Below are 10,780 nucleotides of genomic sequence, written 5' to 3'. Positions count from 1 at the left end.
TCACTGCGGTTCAGCCAGATTTTGAAATGGTCATCTCTCAAGACTATTTACTTGTCAGACAATGCTTTAACCACATTGCCTGCAACTATATTCTCTGGCTGCAACAAGATAGAGAATCTCTTCCTTAGTGGAAACCCCTGGTCATGTGATTGTCGGATGGGCTGGCTTGAACAGTGGCTAGAAAAACACCCTGGTGAGATTCTGGTCTATATTTAACAAGTGTTCCGTTAGAAATAGCAGAAAAAATGTTTTGTTAATATAGCAAGACAAAAACAGGTGCATAAGGAACGTTCTAGTAAGTAAAATAGCTTTTATTTACATATATACATCAACATATAAGTAAGGGATAATCAATGGTTTGCTGTGCATTAAAGGATTTTAAATGCACGACGTGGAGGCCAAGAACCACCTGACGTGGTGCGGAGTGCATTTAAAATCCTTTAATGCATGGCAAGCCATTGATTATTATTCCAGGGTCATTTGCCAAGTTATAGACAAGTTAAAACTAGTATTGCTCTTTGCAGTGCAATATCTGACCAGAAAAATTACAGTTATTTTCGTCAGATATGGCACGTTAGCGCTAGCATTCTGCCCGCTTCAAATCAGACACAGAGATGAAATAGTGCGGTAAGATCACATTTATTTGAATGAATTATAGCATTTATTTCAATTAATTATCAATTGAGAGATAGAGAGAAAGAGACAGAGAAAGAGATGACAGTTGTGTGTGCTTTGCATGCTGTGTCTGCGCGTAACAATAATTACTTCAAAAACAGCGCCACCTTGTTGCTGAGTAATATAATGTAGTGATCTATTATCTAGGCTATTTTATTAATAAAAATCGCGGGGAAGCATTGACAACAAGTTCATGTATGTGCGAAGCGCAATCTGCAATCTCCGACTCTCTTGTCCTCTCTCGCTCTCTCTCTCTCTCTGTGTGTGTGCGAGTGATGAGTGTGGGTTTGTGTGCATCAATTAAAGCAGCGCATTAATATAGAACGGTGATTAAACTGACTTGGAACTACCTGTGCATTTAACGGTTTTACTGCATACCTGCCAGCCAATCAGAATCCAGTATTCAGACAGACCATGGAATAATGGGAATGAATTTTGCGTTTACAGGTGTTCTAAAATGCAAAAGAGACAGGAAGTTTCTCAAAGAACAGTGTCCCATTTGTGAATTCCCAATTACCCTGAGAGGCAGCAGCATTGCGCATTTGCAAAGGGATAGCTACACTTGCAGCAGACCTTGGATTCATCCTCACTTGAAACAGAGCAATTTTACCTTGGATGATGGTGGCTATACCTCAGTCTATCCTAAAGATTTTGTTGAACCCATTGGCATGTTGGAAATGAACATCACAGATCAATTCCACAACGATGCCTGGATAGCATGTGTTGTGCAGCGACCTACAGGAATGGAAAACTTAACTGCAAACTTTGGACCGAATGGAAAAGATTTAACTGGCCTTAGTGCGATCATTTCTACATCGCTGGTCTGCAACATTGATTATGATAATATACGTCAGATTTGGAATATTTTGGCTATGTATAGCGAGTCCCCGATGAGACTTGAGCGAGAAGTACTACTTTCTCTGCAGCCAGATACAGTTTACACATACAAGCAAGTAGCATCAACGGAAGATGATATTTTTACAGAAATTAAAGCAAAAATGAAAGCCAATCATGAATGGTTAATGCAAAGTACAGTCCTACTACAGCTGGACCGCATCACAACAACATTTCCGAACCTTACTATCAAGTATTTATCCAATGTTCAAATAGATGTTGACAGCAGCAAGAATAGAGGAGACCAGTACGGCTGGGCAATGATTAAAATGGACAATCAGACCAAGACTGAACACTCAGTCCTTGCTGGTGGAGTGATTGAATTGAACTGCCAGACCTTTGGGGATCCTAAACCCATTATAGAGTGGATTCTACCAGATGGAAGTAAGTTACGTGCACCATACAACAGCGAGGATCAAAGGATTGTAGTAGCTTATGATGGAAGGCTTGCTTTAAAATCTGTTGAAATCTCAGACACAGGTGTCTATCATTGCATTACAACTAACTACCTGGATGCAGATGTTCTTGCATTCAGGGTCACTGTGCTTCCCCGGAATATTGAAGAACAAGAGATTAATGGGATCCGAATCTCTCATACCCTTGGCCAGAACCTGCGTCTTGATTGTACATCAGCTAGCAATACAGAGGCTTCCATTCACTGGATACTTCCTGACCACACGATTTTAGACAAGTCCTATGGCAACAGAAAGCTCTACAGAAATGGCACTTTGGTAATACATGGACTGACATCCAGAGACAAAGGATTTTACAGATGCTTAGTTGGAAATTTTCTTGGAGCAGATTTGCTAGCTTCTCACGTAACTGTTCATGGTGATTTGTCAAATAGCACAGAGTCAAAGGAATCTGGTGATCATGTTGTACAAATTATAGATGATAGACAGAAATTTGGAAGCAGGTATCTCTCTCGCAGAGTTAGTGAGGAGTCAAGAAGCATTACCTCAGGCAGACCATACACTTGGCTACAGTCCAGATTTCATAAAGTTCCCACTGGCAGAAAAGGAAATAGAAGGAACTCTGGAAGATTCTTTAATAAAAAGTACCAGAAAGAAGATGCCACTTTCATTGATATGTCTCAAATTAAAAAAGCACATAAAAAGACAATAAGTTTAGAAGTGTCTAAAACACCCTCTGATGACAATGATGCAACCTCAGGGGATGGTATATCTGAAGATGAATTTATTGTAATGACAACTAGTCAAACACTTGAGCATAGTACCATTAAAATCACAGATATTAAAATCCCAGAGACTTACAAAACTGGCAACAGTGGTTTCAGTGAAGTAAAGCATGATAGCACTAGTAACATGTTAAGAGCAAATGAGAAAACTAATTTGGTTACAACAACATCACATTCTCATACTCAGACACCTGCTACCCCAATAATTGCCACTTATGCTTTGAGTAATTATGGTACTCAAAGAGATGAGACAATCCTGAATACAACCAAGTCAGATTACATATTAAGTCACAGTGATGGTAAAACCCACATATATGAGAAAACAACAAACAGACCTTCAGAAACTGCAGAGCTTCTCTTCTCTGGAGATTCAGAAGATGTTACCACTGGAACAACACCACTTTACAACTCCCAGGGCCCAAATGTCACCTATGTGGAACCTAAGAGTCAGGCCATATTCACAGCGTTCACCACAACCAAGGAAGACCAAGAAAAGATCACATTTCAGACCACTCAAAGAATCAAGTCAGAGCTCCTTCCTGGGTCCACCATCATCTCCAAACACCAAATCCAAATTGTTCCCTCCAAAAAGATGCGATCAGGAAAGAAAGGTAACTTTCATGGCAGACGTAGGATCATTCGGCCCAGCAAAATTACAGATATACAATCCTTACTCAATAAATTCAAACACCTTTCTATAAACAAGGAAGACAATCTCACATTTTCACACACTGTGGACACAATCACAGTATGTGGCAATGGGAAAAGAGTTGCATCTGGAGTGTCTACAGATAAATGCAAAACATCAGTGGATCAAAGCCTGGTCAACCATACAGCTAGGTTTCACATGTCATCTTCCTCTTTGAGAGTAACAGAAAAACCTGTCATGGCAACTCGTTTGTCAGGCTCTGAAAAGATTTACGCTGTCACTGATTCACAAATGTCAGCAACTATTGTGCCCACCATTTCTGAGGATTCAACTGATTCTAAAAGTTATTTTAATTCAATAGAGAAAGAACTAACTTTTACAACCACATCCACAATGACAATGTCTTCTAAAATCACACCGGAGAAGATTCAGTGGCATAGACAGTTTGGAAACAAGGGGGAAATGAAAGAAACCCTTAGCAAGCATCAAGCATCAAACTCATTTACACTGTCCACTGATAAGGAACAGAGGACCTCAGCATCAACAGAAGACCCTTACAAGGCAACAACAAGAGTACCTACTACAGAACTGAAGCGTACACTTATGATTGTCTCTCCTCCAATGACAAGAGAAAATGACAATATTCCAGAGACATCATTTGAAGGCTCAGGTTCGTCTTCCTTTATAGAAACAAATTTCTCAGACAATGTAATAACCCCATCTACAACAGCTGAGTTTTTCAGCTTTCCAGCCTTCCGTGAGCTGTCCACAACCACAGAGCCAATGGGAGTTTCTCAAACTCTAGCAGCCCCACCAACGATGGGAACTAAACTAAAGCAAGACACTGTTCAGAATAAGTTCTCAGGTTCTCAAACTGGGTTGTGGAGAAATCAAAAGCCTGGTTATCACAGACGAGGCTCCAGAAGGAGAAGGCCCATTAAAAAAACAACCACAGAATCCTCAATTATCCCAGTGACTAAAATTGCTGACACACCTGTCACCACCAAATCCACAACTACAGCTTCACAAACTAAGCACAGTGGTGCAATATTAAGGCCTTTGCATACACCCCTTGAAGAACCAGAGAGGTCTCCATCACCTGATAGTACTGGTTCAGGTGAGGAATGGAGGGACTCTAATATGTCTTCTACCACCAGTTTCCCAGAGGTCATTACTTTGACCACTAAACCCACTACAGCCTCTGATAAACCTCAGAGTAGAACAGTTACCTCAGACACAATGACTAGTTCAACTTCATATACGTTCACTCCACTTCCATACGGTAGTAGTACTGTCGATCTAAATACATTCGATCACTCTACAAGGTATGACACCTCATCTTTGAGGGATATTACCTTCAAGCCAAGGATTAATGGTGGAAAAGCTGCCAGTTTTACTGTTCTGTCAAACTCTGATGCTTTCCTCCCCTGCGAAGCCACTGGCAACCCTGAGCCCATCATCAGCTGGAACCGATTCTCATCTACTACAGGTACAAATTTAAACCATCAAAGTATCAATTGTTATTTTCATATTTATTTTACATTCTGGTATACTGATCATTTTTTATATCATCAGGTAATATGTTGACCATTAAAGGTAAAATGGGTAAATTTGAGGTTCTGAAGAATGGAACATTGTTCATCCAAAAAGCAAACATCAAAGACCAAGGACAGTACATATGTTTTGCCCAGAACGAGTATGGCTCTGACAAGCTTGTGGTTACATTGTCAGTTGTGGCCTATCCCACCCGGATACTGGAGGAAAAGATGAGAGATATCAAGGTTCTTACTGGGAAAACCGTGCACTTGGAATGCAGGACAGAGGGCAGACCAGTGCCAATTGTGTCATGGATTCTACCTAATCACACCGAAGTTAAAGGTTCGATCACTGAGCATGGCAGAGTAACAGTAACCACGATGGGGACACTAACCATTCAAAAGGTGTCCGTTTTAGATCGTGGACATTATAAGTGTATTGCAAGTAATCCAGCTGGTACTGAGACAGCCACTGTTCGTCTACAGGTGGTAGCAGCACCACCTGCAATACTGGAAGAAAAACGGCAGCTGGTGAGGGCTGAAATTGGTCAGAATCTCTTTTTGGCATGTAGCACTTATGGTGACCCACGACCCACAACATACTGGGTCTTACATGATGGCACAATAGTACAACCTCTAACTTACTCACACACTAAAGTTTCTGTTTTTGGAAATGGTACACTTTACCTGAGGGATGTACAAATAACTGAAAGTGGAAAATATGAGTGTATTGCAACAAGCTCTACAGGATCAGAACGGCGTGTTGTTACTCTGTCTGTGAAGAGGACAGAAACTGCCCCTCAGATCACTGAGACATCACAGCAAAGAACTGATGTGATATATGGTGGCCACCTTCATTTGAACTGCTCTGCAGTTGGGGACCCAAAACCTCAGATTATTTGGAGGCTTCCTTCCAAGGCTCTTGTGGACCAGTCACACAGGTACACTATTACAAAAGACAATGTTTTTTTTTTGATTGTACAGACTTAAACCTGAAGTGTGCAATGTCTTAATGGCAAAATACTTTCCCCTAGCTCTGAATGAACTAGAGATTCCCCACACCTTTTGAGTTTTGTAGCCATTTGTGAATACTGATCAAGGATTTTCAAAATTTGTAAACGTCTTGTTGATGAGACGTTTTAGAACTGAACATAACTAATTAAAAATAATAATAATTACAGATTTTTAAAAAATATATATATATTTTTATGGGTTTTCCAGACCAATTTGAAATTTCCCTGGTTTTATTTTTCCCCTAATCGATTTAAGCCTGGAATGAACAATTTGAGTGAATCTCAATTAGGGCAGAAGCATTAAACACGAGCAGATAAATGCTTATCCTACATCGACAATTTTGCAAATGTTCTCAAACCAACAGTGAACAGTTAGAATTTAGTTTGTAAACATGCATTAATTTTACATCATTTGCCACTTATTGTTAAAAATATCACATTCTCATTTCAGAATGGGCAGCCGTATCAAAGTCTTGGAAAATGGTACCCTCATCATTGAATCAGTCAATGAAAAAGATGCTGGGGACTTCCTCTGTGTTGCACGCAACAAAGTTGGGGATGATGTACAGCTATTAAGAGTGTCAGTGTCTATGAAACCAGCTCGGATTGAACCAAATGTCTTTAGCAGGAAGCAAGTGCCTTATGGCAATGACCTAAAAGTGGACTGTGTGGCTGCTGGTGTCCCCATGCCAGAGATATCTTGGGGACTTCCTGATGGTACCTTGGTTAATAGCGCCCTGCAAGCAGATGGAACAGAAGGCGATCAGTTCAAACGGTACACCTTGTTTAATAATGGAACACTGTACCTGAATAAAGTGGGTTCTGACGAGGAAGGTGATTACACCTGTTATGCTGAAAACAAACTGGGTAAGGACAAGATGCATGTCCACATAAGTGTGGTAACTGCAGTGCCTCGCATTCAGCGCCCAAATCTCTCCTATGCCAAAGTGAAGCAAGGTGGAAACGTTCGCTTTGACTGTAAGGCTATAGGTGAGCCCAAGCCAAAGGTCTTTTGGATGCTTCCGTCCAAAGACATGATTGCTGCATCTAATGAGCGTTACTTAGTGCATGCTAACGGTTCCCTTGATGTACGAAATGTTAAATTAGCTGATGCTGGGGAGTATGTCTGCATGGCTCTTAATGCTGCAGGTGAGGAGAATAAAGTATATAAACTAGACATTGATGGAAACCCACCCATCATCAATGGCTTCAATCAAAATAGAACTGTGATGAAAGATACAGCAGTCAAATATACTAGAAAGCTAATAGACTGTAAAGCTGAAGGGTATCCAGTACCAAAGATCACATGGATCATGCCTGACAATATATTTCTTACTGCTCCCTATTACGGGAGCAGGATTAATGTCCATAGCAATGGTACGCTAGAAATCCGTAATGTTAGGCCATCAGATTCAGCAGAATTTATTTGTATGGCTCAGAATGATGGAGGTGAGGCGGTTATGTTGGTTCAACTAGAAGTGACCGACAAGCTCAGGAGGCCTATTTTTAACAACCCTTTTAATGAGAGAGTGGTGACTCGGGTAGGGAGAACTGCAGTGTTAAACTGTTCTGCTGATGGGCAACCCATGCCTGAGATCATATGGACACTCCCCAATCGAACTCGGTTCATTGGAACACCTGGGTTCGAGGGCTCAAGATATCACCTGGGTACCGATGGCACATTTGTTATTTATAACTCCAGCATAGAGGACACTGGTAAATACCGTTGTGCTGCAAAGAACAAAGTGGGCTATATTGAGAAGCTGGTCGTTTTTGAGTTGATTCAAAAGCCTTATATTCTAACACGGCCAAAGGGGATAATTCAGGGGATTTCTGGACAGTCCCTCTTCCTGCATTGCTTGACAGATGGAATCCAGCCCAGCATTTCTTGGACCACGCCAGGAGGTTTTGTTCTTGCACGTCCACAGGCGAGTGGACGTTACCATATGATGGACAATGGGACACTTGTTGTACATGAGACGATCATACATGATCGTGGGAATTATGTGTGCCGAGCAAAGAATGATGCTGGTGAGGCGATTCTTTCTGTGCCTGTCGTAATTGTTGCATATCCACCCCGGATCACTAATGGGCCACCACCAACTGTAAGAGGAGTGGCTGGAGTTACCGTTTATCTTAATTGTGTTGCTAATGGAATACCTACACCAGAGATAACCTGGGAGCTACCAGATCGATCTATTCTTTCTACAACTGGAAAGGAACGACCTGTAGGCAGTGAGCTTCTCCACACACAAGGGACTCTTATAATACGAAACCCCACAGGAGTGCATTCTGGTACATACAAGTGTATAGCCTTCAATTACCTGGGCAGAGATACCAAAACAACATATATGACAGTAATATAAGTTTGGTCATGACTTCGTGACCACTGTGACTATTCAAAAGGCAATTAAAAAAACAACAACCTTGTTTCATACAATTATGTTCCTTTGGTTTTCCAGGTTGTGTAAAGGTCTAGCAAAGGTTTAATAGACATAATATGGGTAATTACTGTATGCTGTTTGAGAGAAAAAAAGAAGAACTGTGAGGAATTATGTATTTGAAATATATATAAAAAAATGTTTTATGTCCATATTGAATTGTAAATACATAATTTTATATATTATGATATTGGCGTACTATAGTGCATCATTTCTAATTTCTAATTTTCACTCAGAAAGTGTTTTAGGACATGGTTAGGCTGTTTCATGGAGGGTGCACATGCTGTGTGTTTCTACTAAATCAGAGTGAATCAAATCATTATGATTTGTCTAATTACCATGTTTATTTTTGTGACAATCTAAAATTATAAAATTTTAAAAAATAATGATAAATGACTCAGCTTTTATAACAAGATTGGAGTATTGTAAACCTGGTACCATTTGAGCTTAGCAATGCACACAATTCTCTTATCCTTTGAGATAATGTGCGATACTGAACACTTTAGTCACTAGTTGTTTGTTTTTTCTTTGTAGTTTGAGTGTTATTTTTGGCAAGGATATTAAGCGTGCCTTACTGTGGTTGTGGAACATATTTGTGAAAATTATTTGCTTCTGTTCACCGCTGAAGACATTTATTTATAATGGGACCTCAACATGCAATGTTCCCATTATCCTTTTGAGAAGAGTCACGGGGTCAAACAACCAGGCTTGTCACAGACAGATGCTTATGATGGCCCTCTTGGGTTAGCTTCAACAGCTTTCCTTTGACTATATATTTATATTTGTCTCTGAAGCTTATTTTCTTCTGCCAAGTATTATACTGAGTCGAAAAATAATAAATGTGTTTTCCTCTCTTGCTTTTAGGGTTTAAACATTTATAAAGATTGTGTTCTCACAGAAAGGTTCAGTTATGTAAAACAGATGCATGCACGCATGCGCTTACACATATTCACACACACACACGCACACACACACGCACACGTACATGCACACACACGTAGGAGGAGAATGATTCCAAGAGCGGGAAGGAGGCCCATGCTTTGGTTTAAACTGAAGGCTCTCCAGGTTTTCCTTTCCCAAGTAACATTCCATGGCTTCCCACTTTTCGACCTTTGCTTTCACCACCACCCCTGGAATTTCACGATAGGATTTGAGAATCCACACCTCTGATCTTCAGACACAAGGGACAGATTCATCTTTTACTCAGTACCTCATTCTGCCTGCATTCATGAAGCGTAGGATCTTATATGCCTTTTGGAGTGAACATGGAGTGAAGATACATGAAGATGTTGAAATATAAGCTTAAATTCTGATTTATATCTTACCTCCGTTAGGGAGACAGGTCATTTTAATCTCCATGTGTGAGAAGGCAATAGTTTTGAATCAATTGCTTTCAAGCACATACATTTTCATTTCAAGCCAAGTACACATATGTATTAAACAATTATGGCACCTTTATTTAGAGTAGAAACTGCTCCAGCAGTCTTTGTCTATTTAGGAACATTTAGGAAAACAGATGAATTTGAGCTAGTTATGCTGACCGAATGTATAATCTATGTGCCATTCCTATCAGGAATTAAACCTGGAAGTTCAGTGGTTATGGCTTAAATAAGGTGCTATCCTACATTTAAAATATCCACACTTAATTAACGCCTGATGAGAATATATTTTCAGTCTCGTCAACACCCAAATCTTGATAACTTCAAACCATACCCCAAAACCATAATTAAGAGGGAGCCACAAAGCATGTGTCCATGACAGACTTTATTGATGGAGTGACCTTTCACCCTTAGAGCCGCGGTGGGTAGGTCGGGGTTTATGGTTGGAGTAAAAGTGTTGAGGTGTGGATTTATTGCCTGCCACGGGAACTGGAGTCTTGACTTTCAAACTGTCTGAGAAAATAGAAATTCTGACAGAATAACACTGGATGATTTCTACAACTGGCCCGCGAATGGGTGTACAGTAGGTCACCAGCAGATGGCATCACACAACACAAATATACTCAGGTTTTAGGTCTTAATCGTTGATAATGATACCTCAAATGACCACTTCCGTAGCTCCAAGTATTTGTAACTTGTCATCTCCAGTGAGGTTCATCCTGTGTCGATGAATAGCCTGTGGACACATGTGCAGTGTTGGGAAGGTTACTTTGGAAATGTAATAGGTTACAGATTACAAGTTACCCTATTTAAAATGTCAGAGGCTGAAAACAACGCGAGCTTCAGTAGGCCTATGTGTAGTAAATGAAACCACATATCTGCGCCATTAATTTCCACGAGGGGTGGACTGGGAAAAACATTTCAGGCTGGGAAATCTCACACTCATACACCCACAACAAATTCTGAAACATGGACAACCCTATTTTTTGTATGGAC

At 40.4% G+C, this 10,780-nt stretch overlaps 1 protein-coding gene across 1 annotated transcript; it reads left to right on the top strand.

Moving 5' to 3' along the window:
• Positions 1 to 155: 155 nt before the first annotated feature.
• LOC107703022 (immunoglobulin superfamily member 10-like) lies at positions 156 to 8,538 on the top strand. The gene is made up of 4 exons (XM_016505512.1): positions 156 to 193; positions 1,123 to 4,905; positions 4,992 to 5,892; positions 6,416 to 8,538. Exons 1-4 carry the CDS (start codon positions 157 to 159, stop codon positions 8,328 to 8,330), a joined length of 6,636 nt encoding a protein of 2,211 aa, XP_016360998.1. The 5' UTR covers position 156; the 3' UTR covers positions 8,331 to 8,538.
• Positions 8,539 to 10,780: the final 2,242 nt, after the last annotated feature.

Source organism: Sinocyclocheilus anshuiensis, unplaced genomic scaffold (genome assembly GCF_001515605.1).
Source record: "Sinocyclocheilus anshuiensis isolate Anshui unplaced genomic scaffold, SAMN03320099.WGS_v1.1 scaffold482, whole genome shotgun sequence".
NCBI lineage: Eukaryota > Metazoa > Chordata > Actinopteri > Cypriniformes > Cyprinidae > Sinocyclocheilus > Sinocyclocheilus anshuiensis.
This window is presented reverse-complemented; position numbering and strand designations above follow the sequence as displayed.

Excerpts from the sequence above, each read along its gene's own strand:
- LOC107703022 (XM_016505512.1), top strand. The coding sequence starts at position 157 with ATGGGCTGGCTTGAACAGTGGCTAGAAAAACACCCTG. Across the intron at positions 194-1,122 it reads GTGGCTAGAAAAACACCCTG|GTGTTCTAAAATGCAAAAGA; the intron begins GTGAGATTCTGG and ends TTGCGTTTACAG. Across the intron at positions 4,906-4,991 it reads CCGATTCTCATCTACTACAG|GTAATATGTTGACCATTAAA; the intron begins GTACAAATTTAA and ends TTATATCATCAG.